The 16,419-nt window shown below is 43.9% G+C and overlaps 1 protein-coding gene across 9 annotated transcripts in view; it reads left to right on the top strand.

Moving 5' to 3' along the window:
• The first annotated feature begins 3,552 nt into the window (after positions 1-3,552).
• LOC123757505 (electron transfer flavoprotein beta subunit lysine methyltransferase) overlaps positions 3,553-16,419 on the top strand; it is a 34,381-nt gene continuing 21,514 nt past the window's right edge. For 4 of the 9 annotated variants that reach the window (XR_011229101.1, XR_011229102.1, XR_011229100.1 and 1 more), the window contains exons 1-4: positions 11,707-11,869; positions 12,192-12,327; positions 13,206-13,381; positions 15,300-15,430. Coding sequence is in view for 5 of the 9 variants with exons in the window: in XM_045741202.2 (XP_045597158.2) it covers positions 12,196-12,327; positions 13,206-13,381; positions 15,300-15,430 (439 nt within the window). In the remaining 4 variants the exon portion in view is untranslated. Of the gene's footprint in view, positions 3,688-11,663; positions 12,004-12,191; positions 12,328-13,205; positions 13,382-15,299; positions 15,431-16,419 lie in introns of those variants that run through there. The other 5 variants (XM_045741204.2, XM_069327074.1, XM_045741205.2 and 2 more) reach the window with 5 other exon arrangements.

Here is a 16,419-nt window from a genome sequence, read left to right as displayed (position 1 = left end):
AACGTCCAGGAAGGACCGACACACCGTAATTAACGTCTAGGACGGACAGACACAACGTCACTAACCTTCTATATATACGGATTATGTCACTGTGTTCAGCGAAATTATAGTGACACTTCCTACAGTCTTGTATACACCCAGCAATTCACAGGGATATAATATGTTACAATAACACTGAAAGATGAGTATAATCAATCGTGTGTGGCACTCAGGTGCTGGTGTGATAGCCTACGATTGCTTGTCACAAGCATGACTGTAGCGTAACCCGGTTGTAATTTATTTTCAGCATTAATTATTTATTATTGTAATTATTTCCATCATTATGCGTTATTTATATTAAATTGCGAAATTAATTCGGTAAATGTTTATTGATAAAATCAGCGCTTTGAAATTTTTTTTAAAAGTTGATTATCGTCACCATGAATTAAGGTGTGACAGCGCCCGTCGCACTTCATGTCACATTTTATACAAAATTGACCAATCCGTTAAAACTGCCATTGTCTTAGTAAACATTAAATTATCATAATATTGAGGTTTTCTATGACTCGGAGTCGATAGGTTAGGTGGGCTGGTTGTGTTCGTATTTTTTTTTTTTTTGGCTGGGAAAAGTTATTTTTTTTACGGAGTGGCAACTGGAAAGCACAGACTTCTCTTACTAAAAGTACAAGCGAATGAAGCAGCTCCTATTTACATCCACCTAAACTCACTCATACATATGTCTAACCTACGCTTGAAACAATATAGAGACGGTTGGGTAATTACTCTATTTGTTAGTGGAACTAATGGGTGAAGTGTCGGAGCATCCGCTATTATTTTATCATCATTGTATTTCCAGGATGACTGACGACCATTCACCCGCAGGGCGCCAGGCAGTAGGCTGCTCGCTGGAGAGTTACGGCTCATTAGTGATGGCTACTGATTCCTGAGCCAATTTTAATTCGAAGGTGTAATATTCCAGTCAATAGACTTCTTATTTAATAAAATTGTACCTCTCAGTAACCTTGCTGAAGACTTGGTAGCGAAAATATACAGTTTGTTGCAGAAATTGGTGTGAAATTGTATTGTTTCTGTAGAAATTGAAACGAAATTTTCATGTTCAATAAATTGGTAGGAAATTAGCATGGTGTTTCAAGGTACACTAGCGGTGGCCATTATCTTCCCCTTTGCTGTGTATATAGGCTTTCATGATCCCACATATGCTATGTTGCTCCTTACACTGTCTTCTTTCTTTCTTCTCTTCTTCTCTTTTATGAGAAAATTCATAGGCCGTGATGAAAACAAAAAGTTCCACGCAATAGAAGACAAAAGCCTTGGAAATACATGAGATAAATGTTGAGGATAAACCAGTTTTTCCAGCACGCTTCTGCTGTCGACAGTAAGAGCAGCAATTGTGTATCATTTTGTACTCGGAAGAATTTTGATGATGTATTACATGTTACTTTTTACTCCATTTTTGGACACTTTCAGGAAGCGATGGTGGCTGGCGCTGCTAGCGTGGTGAGATATGGAGAAGGCCGCTTCACGCTGTCGAGAGTGTGTTGATGAGGCTGTCTAGCGTCCTATTGCAAGACATATCAAGAATATCCGTGCTTTTGAGAGCATTGCACGATTCTAGTTTACTGTGGCAGTGGGGGAGTTCTTGCTACTGGGAGAGTGACATATTCTTTTGTTGCTGGGAGAGTGGCAAAGTCTTTTGCTTGCAAGGAGAATAGTAAAACCTTATGTTGCATCGGCCATTAATTACAATGATTAGTGGTGTTGAGAGTCTTACATACGCTCTTGCCCTTGAGTGGGGGCAGCGAGTCTTCCTACAGAAGTTGGACAAAGGTTCAGATAGCAGGGAGAAAGCCAAGTGTTTTTACTACTGAAAGTACCGACAACATTCAAGCGGCCGGGCTGTTTGCCGTTGTTCTTGCTGCTATGATTAGTGTGCCGGCTCTGACTCCTGGAAGAGTTGTAGAGGCACTGGCTCCGGGAAGTGTTGTAGAGAATCTGGCTCTATAAGGGAGCCAGAGCCTAACATGTATATAATTATTATTACACTCGCCCGACGCTTCGCGAGCGTTTTCGGCTGGGTTCGTAGCCTCGCCAGGGAGGATTGACTGAGCGCCAATCCTTAACTGTAGCCTCTGTTCACCCAGCAGTTAATGGGCAGTTAAACGATTTAGCGGGTCGTATTCCAAGGAAAATTAAGGACCTGCTCGAAACGCTATGCGTGTTAGTGGCTTTACATGAATGTAAGAGCTCTTGTATATATATATAAATAAAATAAAAATAACAAATTATATACAGTAACTCAAACTACCCGGACAAGGGACATCGAAAACATAACCCCTGGCTCCAGATAAGAGTAACGACCGACTGACGCCATTACAACTCCGGTCCTGTGCAGTGTTGCTAGATTGGGCTACAAGTAGCGAATTGGGCTACTTTTGAGAGCCCCGCGCTCCCAATTTTTTTATTTCGCTACTTGCTACTTTTTTGGGCTAATTTAAAAGCAAGGAGTGCTAATTTTGGCTATTAATGTTAAGAAACTTAATGATTATTTATGGTCAGATGCAACACAAACAAGGACCCCGCGATAGTAGCCACAGATTGACGATTTCAATGCGAGCACAAGACGCAGTATATCCTTTCACGACCAAAGATCATATTCACTCCAAAAAAAATCTTCTACTTACGGGCTATTCATGCCCGTGAGTAAATTCAGGGAAACCATGGAACCACCTTCCCGACGAAGCCGTAAACGATAAAACGTTGCTCGATAAAATCACCAGGGTAAATAGGGGACATTTGACAAGCCGCCGGCTTCCTATCCTCACTGAGAGATAGTGACCCTCTAGTAAATTCAGGATAAATCTTAGCTAATTAAATAATCCTGAAAGGTTTGCTTATTGAAGGCAGGGACTGTGTTAGCAGCATAATACTCTCTGAGCGAAAGCAATGCAGTGTTGCCCTCCGACCCAGATGAATGGACACTGGGGCCCATGCCTGTGAACCTATACTTATAACCACGTTCTTGTCTGTGGACCCTTCCTACTTTGGTAGGGAGGGTCCACAGACCTACCTCTACTCGGTGTGCTAGGTAGAGTTAGGAGGGGGTGTTGTCTGGTTAGGTGAGGTATTTGTTTGCTAGGCCTGTGGGTACACAACTGGTCGGGATATGGTCGTTTCGGACACGAGACGATTCGGCTAAATTCATATTTTTTCTGTTTTAAAATCCGGATGTATTGTTATGCTAGGCTGTATTAGGTTATGTTATTAAGGTTAGGCTGCATTGGGCTTGGTTGGATTAGATTGGTTTGATTTGGGTTACGTTAGGTTGGGTTGAGCTAGGTTAGTCAGGTTTCAAAATTCAAAATTCCATTACGTCACGGAGCAGTCTCTGTGGCGCAGTGGTAAAGCCCGCGCCCGGCTCTTCGCCAGCACTTTGACCTGGGTTCGTATCCTGACTGTATGATATTCAGATCTATAAACTACTTTAGAAAGGCCTATAATGCATATAAATATTAATTTACACACTCCTGGCGCTATAAAAAATACGCTAGGAATTTCAATATGGCGTTCAAATAATTTTAGGCAGGAGGTCTCTGGGTTGGTTGGCCGCTGACGGCCAACCGTCATTGACGCCGACCCCACCAGTAGTCAGGCAGCAGCGGCAGCGTGAGCATCGTCGCTCCCCTCTAGGTAAGGCTGATAATTTTTTTTTTGTTTACTAATATATCTGAACAGTTGGGAGGTGTTTGAATATATAGTCTACCTCCACCTATAATGCTTAATGCATTATACATTTGTTCGCTATTATAACATAGTTTTAATGTCTCCGAGGGTCATTGTTTCCGTATTTTTTTCATCCGGGTTCTGTAGTATTCAAATATTTGTATTCCACTAATGCTAGATAGTCTGTCCTCTCGCGGATTTTGTGGAAGATTTTGAGGATCATGATTTGCCAACATTATATGGGTATGATATTATGTAGAATACACTTCCCCAGTGTGTTAAACCACCCCGTCGCCAGGCTAGGCTCGTTAACGCGGCTGTCGACCCCTCCCCCTCCCCCAACCTCCCAAGGCGCATTTATTATCGACTTTCATGTACTGTGTATTAAAAATAGTTTTTATCGTGTATAAATTAATTTTATATTTTGTTTAATTAGGCGTATAGTAGGTTCGGTATTTAGGTTCTGTTGGCAATTATTTACACTTGAAGTATGTGGAGGGTGAAGCATTCACGGTTGCCTGTCCTCAGGCCAGGCTCGCCTACGCTGCCGCCCAACCCAAGGCCGTAATTCAATTTTTCTTTATTATGCACCCCATACCCATCCCGTGGGCGGTGGTCGCATTCGTCCATTTCATCACACTGCGCATTCAGAATTATTCTCGCGTATAAGATAAAACAGTATTATTTCATCAAGTTAATGGTTTAAAAACTAAGTTTAGTGACGAGCGACAGTCCTGTGTACACTACAATAGATGAACTTCCCAATGGGAAGGAGCGGGGACACCCCCTCCAGGAACTGAATTTACCTGAGGGCCACTAACACTAGTGGCCTCGATGAGGACAGTAAGCCGGCGGCTTGTCAAAGGTCCCCCAATTTGCCCAATTTCCCCCAATCTGGAAAAGATCGGATCTTTTCCAGCTGTACTTTAAAACCCAGCAGAGTTTTGGCGTTTACGGCTTCGGCGGGAAGGCGGTTCAACGGTTTTACAACCCTATGGGTGAAAGAGCATCTCCTGTTTGCTGTCCAACATTCTGCCTTGAGTTTGAACCCATTGCTCCTTGTTCGTGTACAGAGCTCAATTGTTTATTTGTTATGGCTCCATAGTTGGTTTCTAGGGCAAGTGGAGGTTTTTGTTTGGTAGAGCTAGGAATGGAATTTGATTGGGCTCTGGGGCTGTTTAGTTTGGTGGGGGTTGGATGAGATATATACTTGCTAGGCTTACGGTTACACGACTGGTCGGGCTCCTGCGGGTGTCACTTAGACTTTAAGTTGTGTATGGTCACGATTCAGTTCGTGCATGGTTGTGATCCAGAGGTTGTTTGGTTCGTTCATTCTAGGCTTGCGGTTGCACAACTGATCGGGGTCCGGTTACACAACAGGTAGGGCTTCGGTTACACAACTGGTCGGGCTCCGGTTACACAACTGGTCGGGCTTCCGTTACACAACTGGTCGGGCTCCGGTTAAATAACTGGTCGGGCTCCGGTTACATAACTGGTCGGGCTCCGGTTACATAACTGGTCGGGCTCCGGGGGTGTCACTGGGACTTCGGGTTGTGCATGATCGGGCTTTGGTTCGTGCATGGTTGTGCTCCAGGGGTTGTGTGTTAGTTCCTAATGTTTCTTTGCTAGATCATCAGGTTCTTTCTTGACTATGACTAAGTGCATGTTTATTTTCTAGGGCTTCATTGTTGTATTTTTGCAAGAGTTCCAGGTTTCTTTTTTGTATAGGGCTCAATTGTTTGCTCTGGCTCCAAACTTAGTTAAGGTAAGGTGGGGGGGTTGTTAGATAGGGCTAAGGAAGGGTTTGTTTGGTAGAGCTATGGAGGTAGTTTGGTTGGGCTCTGGGGCTGTTTGTTTGGCTTGGTGTGGGTTTGATGAGTTGTTTGCGTGCTAGACTTGCGGTTACACAACTGGATTGGGTCCGGTTACACAACTGGTCGGGCTTCGGTTACACAACTGGTCGGGCTCCGGTTCAAAACTGGTCGGGCTCCGGGGGTGTCACTGGGACTTCGGGTTGTGCATGATCGAGCTTCAGTTCGTGCATGGTTGTGATTCAGAGGTTGTTTGGTTTGTTCATGCTAGACTTGCGGTTACACAACTGGATTGGGTCCGGTTACACAACTGGTCGGGCTTCGGTTACACAACTGGTCGGGCTCCGGTTCAAAACTGGTCGGGCTCCGGGGGTGTCACTGGGACTTCGGGTTGTGCATGATCGAGCTTCAGTTCGTGCATGGTTGTGATTCAGACGTTGTTTGCTTTGTTCATGCTAGACTTGCGGTTACACAACTGGATTGGGTCCGGTTACACAACTGGTCGGGCTTCGGTTACACAACTGGTCGGGCTCCGGTTCAAAACTGGTCGGGCTCCGGGGGTGTCACTGGGGCTTCGGGTTGTGCATGATCGGGCTTCGGTTCGTGCATGGTTGTGCTCCAGGGGTTGTGTGTTAGTGCTCATGTTTCTTTGCTAGATCATCAGGTTCTTTCTTGACTATGACTAAGTGCATGTTTATTTTCTAGGGCTTCATTGTTGTATTTTTGCAAGAGTTCCAGGTTTCTTTTTTGTATAGGGCTCAATTGTTTGCTCTGGCTCCAAACTTAGTTAAGGTAAGGTGGGGGGGGGTTGTTAGATAGGGCTAAGGAAGGGTTTGTTTGGTAGAGCTATGGAGGTAGTTTGGTTGGGCTCTGGGGCTGTTTGTTTGGCTTGGTGTGGGTTTGATGAGTTGTTTGCGTGCTAGACTTGCGGTTACACAACTGGATTGGGTCCGGTTACACAACTGGTCGGGCTTCGGTTACACAACTGGTCGGGCTCCGGTTCAAAACTGGTCGGGCTCCGGGGGTGTCACTGGGACTTCGGGTTGTGCATGATCGAGCTTCAGTTCGTGCATGGTTGTGATTCAGAGGTTGTTTGGTTTGTTCATGCTAGACTTGCGGTTACACAACTGGATTGGGTCCGGTTACACAACTGGTCGGGCTTCGGTTACACAACTGGTCGGGCTCCGGTTCAAAACTGGTCGGGCTCCGGGGGTGTCACTGGGACTTCGGGTTGTGCATGATCGAGCTTCAGTTCGTGCATGGTTGTGATTCAGACGTTGTTTGCTTTGTTCATGCTAGACTTGCGGTTACACAACTGGATTGGGTCCGGTTACACAACTGGTCGGGCTTCGGTTACACAACTGGTCGGGCTCCGGTTCAAAACTGGTCGGGCTCCGGGGGTGTCACTGGGGCTTCGGGTTGTGCATGATCGGGCTTCGGTTCGTGCATGGTTGTGCTCCAGGGGTTGTGTGTTAGTTCCTAATGTTTCTTTGCTAGATCATCAGGTTCTTTCTTGACTATGACTAAGTGCATGTTTATTTTCTAGGGCTTCATTGTTGTATTTTTGCAAGAGTTCCAGGTTTCTTTTTTGTATAGGGCTCAATTGTTTGCTCTGGCTCCAAACTTAGTTAAGGTAAGGTGGGGGGGGGTTGTTAGATAGGGCTAAGGAAGGGTTTGTTTGGTAGAGCTATGGAGGGAGTTTGGTTGGGTTCTGGGGCTGTTTGTTTGGCTTGGTGTGGGTTTGATGAGTTGTTTGCGTGCTAGACTTGCGGTTACACAACTGGATTGGGTCCGGTTACACAACTGGTCGGGCTTCGGTTACACAACTGGTCGGGCTCCGGTTTAAAACTGGTCGGGCTCCGGGGGTGTCACTGGGGCTTCGGGTTGTGCATGATCGGGCTTCAGTTCTTGCATGGTTGTGATTCAGAGGTTGTTTGGTTTGTTCATGCTAGACTTGCGGTTACACAACTGATCGGGGTCCGGTTACACAACTGGTCGGGCTCCGGTTAAATAACTGGTCGGGCTCCGGTTACACAACTGGTCGGGCTCCGGTTACTTAACTGGTCGGGCTCCGGGGGTGTCACTGGGACTTCGGGTTGTGCATGATCGGGCTTCGGTTCGTGCATGGTTGTGCTCAAGGGGTTGTGTGTTAGTGCTCATGTTTCTTTACTAGATCATCAGGTTCTTTCTTGACTATGACTAAGGGCATGTTTATTTTCTAGGGCTTCATTGTTGTATTTTTGCAAGAGTTCCAGGTTTCTTTTTTGTATAGGGCTCAATTGTTTGCTCTGGCTCCAAACTTAGTTAAGGTAAGGTGGGGGGGGGGTTGTTAGATAGGGCTAAGGAAGGGTTTGTTTGGTAGAGCTATGGAGGTAGTTTGGTTGGGCTCTGGGGCTGTTTGTTTGGCTTGGTGTGGGTTTGATGAGTTGTTTGCGTGCTAGACTTGCGGTTACACAACTGGATTGGGTCCGGTTACACAACTGGTCGGGCTTCGGTTACACAACTGGTCGGGCTCCGGTTCAAAACTGGTCGGGCTCCGGGGGTGTCACTGGGACTTCGGGTTGTGCATGATCGAGCTTCAGTTCGTGCATGGTTGTGATTCAGAGGTTGTTTGGTTTGTTCATGCTAGACTTGCGGTTACACAACTGATCGGGGTCCGGTTACACAACTGGTGGGGCTTCGGTTACACAACTGGTCGGGCTCCGGTTAAATAACTGGTCGGGCTCCGGTTACACAACTGGTCGGGCTCCGGTTACTTAACTGGTCGGGCTCCGGGGGTGTCACTGGGACTTCGGGTTGTGCATGATCGGGCTTCGGTTCATGCATGGTTGTGCTCAAGGGGTTGTGTGTTAGTGCTCATGTTTCTTTACTAGATCATCAGGTTCTTTCTTGACTATGACTAAGGGCATGTTTATTTTCTAGGGCTTCATTATTGTATTTTTGCAAGAGTTCCAGGTTTCTTTTTTTTAATAGGGCTCAATTAATTGTTTGCTTTGGCTCCAAAATTAGTTGTTAGGGCAAGGGGGGGGGAGGGTTATTAGGTAGGACTAAGGAAGGGTTTGTTTGGTAGAGCTATGGAGGGAGTTTGGTTGGGCTCTGGGGCTGTTTGTTTGGCTTGGTGTGGGTTTGATGAGTTGTTTGCGTGCTAGACTTGCGGTTACACAACTGGATTGGGTCCGGTTACACAACTGGTCGGGCTTCGGTTACACAACTGGTCGGGCTCCGGTTCAAAACTGGTCGGGCTCCGGGGGTGTCACTGGGACTTCGGGTTGTGCATGATCGAGCTTCAGTTCGTGCATGGTTGTGATTCAGAGGTTGTTTGGTTTGTTCTTGCTAGACTTGCGGTTACACAACTGGATTGGGTCCGGTTACACAACTGGTCGGGCTTCGGTTACACAACTGGTCGGGCTCCGGTTCAAAACTGGTCGGGCTCCGGGGGTGTCACTGGGACTTCGGGTTGTGCATGATCGAGCTTCAGTTCGTGCATGGTTGTGATTCAGAGGTTGTTTGGTTTGTTCATGCTAGACTTGCGGTTACACAACTGGATTGGGTCCGGTTACACAACTGGTCGGGCTTCGGTTACACAACTGGTCGGGCTCCGGTTCAAAACTGGTCGGGCTCCGGGGGTGTCACTGGGACTTCGGGTTGTGCATGATCGAGCTTCAGTTCGTGCATGGTTGTGATTCAGAGGTTGTTTGGTTTGTTCATGCTAGACTTGCGGTTACACAACTGGATTGGGTCCGGTTACACAACTGGTCGGGCTTTGGTTACACAACTGGTCGGGCTCCGGTTCAAAACTGGTCGGGCTCCGGGGGTGTCACTGGGGCTTCGGGTTGTGCATGATCGGGCTTTGGTTCGTGCATGGTTGTGCTCAAGGGGTTGTGTGTTAGTTCCTAATGTTTCTTTGCTAGATCATCAGGTTCTTTCTTGACTATGACTAAGTGCATGTTTATTTTCTAGGGCTTCATTGTTGTATTTTTGCAAGAGTTCCAGGTTTCTTTTTTGTATAGGGCTCAATTGTTTGCTCTGGCTCCAAACTTAGTTAAGGTAAGGTGGGGGGGGGTGGGTTGTTAGATAGGGCTAAGGAAGGGTTTGTTTGGTAGAGCTATGGAGGGAGTTTGGTTGGGCTCTGGGGCTGTTTGTTTGGCTTGGTGTGGGTTTGATGAGTTGTTTGCGTGCTAGACTTGCGGTTACACAACTGGATTGGGTCCGGTTACACAACTGGTCGGGCTTCGGTTACACAACTGGTCGGGCTCCGGTTCAAAACTGGTCGGGCTCCGGGGGTGTCACTGGGACTTCGGGTTGTGCATGATCGAGCTTCAGTTCGTGCATGGTTGTGATTCAGAGGTTGTTTGGTTTGTTCATGCTAGACTTGCGGTTACACAACTGATCGGGGTCCGGTTACACAACTGGTGGGGCTTCGGTTACACAACTGGTCGGGCTCCGGTTAAATAACTGGTCGGGCTCCGGTTACACAACTGGTCGGGCTCCGGTTACTTAACTGGTCGGGCTCCGGGGGTGTCACTGGGACTTCGGGTTGTGCATGATCGGGCTTCGGTTCGTGCATGGTTGTGCTCAAGGGGTTGTGTGTTAGTGCTCATGTTTCTTTACTAGATCATCAGGTTCTTTCTTGACTATGACTAAGGGCATGTTTATTTTCTAGGGCTTCATTGTTGTATTTTTGCAAGAGTTCCAGGTTTCTTTTTTTTAATAGGGCTCAATTAATTGTTTGCTTTGGCTCCAAAATTAGTTGTTAGGGCATGGGGGTGGGGGTTGTTAGGTAGGACTAAGGAAGGGTTTGTTTGGTAGAGCTATGGAGGGAGTTTGGTTGCGCTCTGGGGCTGTTTGTTTGGCTTGGTGTGGGTTTGATGAGTTGTTTGCGTGCTAGACTTGCGGGTACACAACTGGATTGGGTCCGGTTACACAACTGGTCGGGCTTCGGTTACACAACTGGTCGGGCTCCGGTTCAAAACTGGTCGGGCTCCGGGGGTGTCACTGGGACTTCGGGTTGTGCATGATCGAGCTTCAGTTCGTGCATGGTTGTGATTCAGAGGTTGTTTGGTTTGTTCATGCTAGACTTGCGGTTACAAAACTGGATTGGGTCCGGTTACACAACTGGTCGGGCTTTGGTTACACAACTGGTCGGGCTCCGGTTCAAAACTGGTCGGGCTCCGGGGGTGTCACTGGGGCTTCGGGTTGTGCATGATCGGGCTTCAGTTCTTGCATGGTTGTGATTCAGAGGTTGTTTGGTTTGTTCATGCTAGACTTGCGGTTACACAACTGATCGGGGTCCGGTTACACAACTGATGGGGCTTCGGTTACACAACTGGTCGGGCTCCGGTTAAATAACTGGTCGGGCTCCGGTTACACAACTGGTCGGGCTCCGGTTACTTAACTGGTCGGGCTCCGGGGGTGTCACTGGGACTTCGGGTTGTGCATGATTGGGCTTCGGTTCGTGCAAGGTTGTGCTCAAGGGGTTGTGTGTTAGTGCTCATGTTTCTTTACTAGATCATCAGGTTCTTTCTTGACTATGACTAAGGGCATGTTTATTTTCTAGGGCTTCATTGTTGTATTTTTGCAAGAGTTCCAGGTTTCTTTTTTTTTAATAGGGCTCAATTAATTGTTTGCTTTGGCTCCAAAATTAGTTGTTAGGGCAAGGGGGGGAAGGGTTATTAGGTAGGACTAAGGAAGGGTTTGTTTGGTAGAGCTATGGAGGGAGTTTGGTTGGGCTCTGGGGCTGTTTGTTTGGCTTGGTGTGGGTTTGATGAGTTGTTTGCGTGCTAGACTTGCGGTTACACAACTGGATTGGGTCCGGTTACACAACTGGTCGGGCTTCGGTTACACATCTGGTGAGGCTCCGGTTCCAGAACATGTCTGGCTTCGGTTACACAACTGGTCGGGCTCTGATTACAAAACTGGTTAGGCTCCAGGGATGTCACTGTGTATATATATAATTGTGTGTGCAGAAATAATATTAATAAAACAATTAACATCGTGTAGTGTACCTGTATATCAAAATATATTACATTGAAACCCGTATCAGTCACTAAAAAAAAATTGGGCTACTCGTGTTACAAATTCGGTACGTTTAGCCCGTCAGCTCGCTTCTTTCAGCAGTTTGGGTCTGGCAACCCTGCTGGCCCCGTGCTCTAGTTGCCCCTAACCCAGCAACAACAACACCAGAGGCCTCTCAGCCTAGTAGCGGCTCGTGAAATTATTACAATGTCCCGTTTTCTGTCCTTGGGTCCTTGGGTTGGTTAGCTTAGGGTGCTTTAGTACGATAGTTTCTTGATGTTGGGGACCGCTTGCGAGAACGGACTGTGGCGCTAGGCATTAAGGTGAATATGAATCTTGGAGTCACCTTGACGTGCGGATAAGGCCACTACCGGCTTTCCATAGCCCGTTCTACCTGCAGCTTTTTGTTCCTAGTAGGCGGAAGCTGGACATGCAATTGTCGAAGCAACATAATAAGGTTCCTGTTCCCTGTATCAGTGGTCACAAGTGGGATGCAGTGAAGGAAGATATTGTTGAATCCAATTCCATCCACAACTTCAAAAAAAAATACAATTAAAACATTATTGTTTAGAGAGGTAATTAATATACCAGGTATAAATGGCTAGGGGGGCAAATTTCATAATGCCCTTTTTCTTTTTTTCACAGGAAAATGTATTGTCATCGGATGATTGCTAATGCTCCATCCCTACCAAGAAATGGATGGAAGATGAGGAAATATGTTGACTCACCAACACACTGTAGGTTTCCTATTCACCAGATAACGGATGGCATTAAAGAACAGGCAAGAACATGGAATACTAATGCAGTAACTAAATATGAGCTGATTTTCTACCCTGCATTGCTTTTTAAATTATGCTTAATTAATTTTATGGCATAAGGATAATATTTGTCATAACCAATAAAGTTATTACAGTACTTTCTGTATAAAAGTAATTTTTGGTATAGCTTCCCCACTGGCTGCCCATAACTAAAGAATTGGTACCCCAAGGTCAAATCCAACACACCAAAATTGTTGGCTTTCCATTGTCACGGACAGGAAACCTGTTAAGCTTACTCTTCACTTGGCTTCATTTCCAAAATTTTGCTTTATAACATTTGACATGTTGGTGAAAGTGATTGTGAAACCAGTGAAGGAAAATGTTCATTATTATAAGGCATACTGTACTGTACTTTGAATGATAATAAGTCACATGAAGGTTGTGCATAAAATTTCTTCCAGGCTTTGCTGTTATATTTGCAATTGCAGATATTGTTCTGATTTTTACAGTTCTAGTTAACCAAATATGCACATTGGTAATCTTCAGTCACTAGGAAAGCCCGATCTCAGCTTGGGCCGTGAAAATAGGGTTTCATGAAATCAGTCACTGGCTTATTTATCTGTGCAATGTATTGTATACGAGTTGATGTCCCTCAGAGTGGCTCATGTGATGACCTCATAAAAAATGTTTCTTTAAACAAAGTGCCAGTAGTGAAATAGCAGAGAGACAAGGAAACTATCAGTGTACAGGAGATTCTTCATGGTGAATAAACTCCCTTTTCCACACTTAAATTTTGTTTTACTTTGTTTTTCAGTACTTTTACCTCTCAAAGTAATACAGGTATGCTGGACTGGTAAGATATGTAAATGCAACTGACTGAAAGTTGTTATATTTCTTGCAGAATCTGAGGGATCAGATTACAGCAGAGACTTGCCTAAGTAGAAACCATTTGACACCTGAATTACAGCTGAATCTAATTACTCACTCATGCCGGCTTTGGACATGTGACCCGAAGCACTCCCCATTTCGTGACCCTTTCTGGGCCTTCTATTGGCCAGGTGGGCAGGCTGTGTCCAGGTCAGTTGAAATATATCTCTGTATAATGATAATTAAATAAAGCATGGTAATTGAAAGCTTTCAAAAGTTGTCACATTTATTCAGTATGCAAAGTATGGTTCTGCTTAAAGTTTGGTTATAATCTCTGCTAGATGGTGAGAGAAATGGTAGTTTCAAGCAGACAAATATGAAAGAAATTCTCTTCATCTGTTTGCAATATTCGATTCTTCGCGGCAGGGGATCGTATTCCAGGGACCTGCCCGAAACGCTACGCGTACTAGTGGCTGTACAAGAATGTAACAACTCTTGTATATATCTCAAAAAAAAAAAAAAAAAAAAAAAATATATATATTTTGCATACACAGTTAGTTTTCATTTTAATTGTTTCTTTTTGGTGGTAGGAAATTTTGCATTCACATATTGGCTTGGGGACAAGTCAAGCTTTACACACACTTGATGCTCATGTGGCCCCAGCATGATGCAATATCTGTACTTAATAATTCCACGAGTGTTGTTGAGTGCATGTAGGTCTCACAACTTCCCAATACTTTTAGACAGTCACTGGCTGATTGGTTACAGCACTGGAATGCTGGGGTCATGGAGACCCTGGCTGACTGGGTTCGAATCCTTCAGGATTCGAGAATTTAAACAATGTATGGGGACATTTGGGGTTATCAGATGCTTGGGACCATTCAAGCTTTACACATACTGTGTGTGTGTGTTTACTCGCCTATTTGTGCTTGCGGGGGTTGAGCTCTGGCTCTTTGGGGTCGCCTCTCAACTGTCAGTCAACTGGTGTACAGGTTCCCGAGTCTATTGGGCTCTATCATATCTACACTTGAAACTGTGTATGGAGTCAGCCTCCACCACATCACTGCCTAATGCATTCCATTTGTCAACTACTCTGACACTAAAAAAAATTTCTAATATCTCTGTGGCTCATTTGGGCACACAATTTGGTGTGTGTGTGTGTATATATATATATATATATATATATATATATATAGATATAATAAAGTGTGCTTGTGTTTGTGTAATTACTTAAGTGTAGTTACAGGATGGGAGCTATGCTCGTGGTGTCCCATCTTCCCAGTACTTTGTCGTATAATGCTTTCAAACTACTGACGGTTTTGACCACCACCACCTTTTCACTTTCCTTGTTCCAACTGTCTACCACTCTGTTTGCAAAAGAAAACTTTCTAATATTTTTTGGTACCTTTTTCTTAGCTTGAATCTGTATCATCTTGTTCTTGAAGTTGCTGGTTTCAGGAATTCCTCTTTGTCAATTTGGTTGATTTCTGTTTGTATGTAAGTGGTGATCATATCACCTCTTTTTCTTCTATCTTCTAGTTTTGGCATGTTTAACGCCTTTAGCCTCTCCTCATAACTCTTGTTTTTCAATTCTGAAAGCCATTTTGTAGCATGCCTTTGCACCTTTTTCACTTTATTTATGTGTTTTTTGAGGTATGAGCACCATACAACTGCTGCATATTCTAATTTTGGTCTAACAAAAGTCATGAAGAGTTTCCTCCGTATTTCACCATCCATATAATTAAAAGCAAGTCTTAAGTTGGAAAGCTCATATATGCTTCTCTCCCAGTGTTCTTTGTGTGTTCCTCTGGTGAGTTTACTATCTAAAACCACTTCTAGGTCTCGTTATGTATTAGTTCTTTAATTCCTTTCTACATAACTTGTAAGTTGTGTGTGGTCTATTTTCTCTGGTTACACATTCCATAACATAGCATTTATTCACATTGAATTCCATTTGCCACACCTGTGTATAAAAAAAAAAATAAAGGCATTGCCAAGAAAGAGGTGTTTCATTTCACTCAACTTAATTTTTTTTTAGTATAATACAGTACATTGCAATTATAACCGTTAGTTTTTCTTGTTTTTGTTCATTTTAAGTTTATTTTTTAATTTTACCCCTGTTTTACAGGTTTGTACTTGATAATTCACAAATTATTAAAGGAAAGAAAGTTCTTGATTTTGGAAGTGGCTGCGGGGCAAGTGGATTGGCAGCAAAACTATGTAGAGCTAAGCAAGTTACCTTTAATGATATAGATGAAGGTAAGTTGTGTGTGATATTTTTCATTCACTATCATTTTATTATCCAGTATTTTAGACAAGTGAATATGGTGTAGGTATTTCTAGATGCATAGAATGGAATAATACTATGAGATAAATTAATGATATTTATTATATACATACTGTAATGTATTTAATAAAATATTAACTACCGTATATACAGAAAATTCTTAACGTTAAAAATTGTCAAAATAATGCAAAAAGCAAGGATTTTTAGTTTAAATCACATTCAGAATTTTATCATTAAAATGCACATAAATTTGTTTATTTCTAATGCAAATGATGAAAATCAACATGTTTTAAGGCAATAAAAACTTGGGTGTTTTAACAATCAACTTCAAACTAGTTCAGAATATGGAAACTTGATTAATACAATAAGCAGATATAACTGAGGTTATTAGAACAGATGGAAAAGATTCACACTGTAATTTAGAGTGCTTTAAGTTCAGAATTTGAAATGTGTGATGGATGTGTTACTAGTCAGAATATTGAACCTTGAATAATTGACTGTTATGAACATTAATAAATGTTGGAGTTAATGTTCATATGAGAAAAGGCTTAATTAATTGACTAAGGTATGTATGTAATCATTTATAGGAATCCTGTATAGTCAGCCTATATGCTGATATTTAAAAAAATATTTATTGTTCGACAGTTCGATAGTATGAAATTCATAGGAATAAAACTGTTTCTTTCCCTTGTTTTCTCTTATGATCCCTTTCTTATTCCTATTATTACCCCCAATTTTTTACACCTTACCTTCCATTCCTGTTGCCTTGCTTTTCTTCCTCTAGGATTTCATTCTCACCTCTCTTGCCTATTTATTTATTGCCTTTGCCTCCTTCCTCTCATCACAATCGACTTGATAATGGTCCAGGACGGACTGAAACGTCGTCGTCTCTTCACTTTCTAGTGTGTGGTTTGGTCAACTTTTTCAGCCACGTTATTGTGACTCCTCGTCTGCATATTAG

This window comes from Procambarus clarkii, chromosome 19 (genome assembly GCF_040958095.1).
Source record: "Procambarus clarkii isolate CNS0578487 chromosome 19, FALCON_Pclarkii_2.0, whole genome shotgun sequence".
Taxonomy (NCBI): Eukaryota; Metazoa; Arthropoda; class Malacostraca; order Decapoda; family Cambaridae; genus Procambarus; species Procambarus clarkii.
This window is presented reverse-complemented; position numbering and strand designations above follow the sequence as displayed.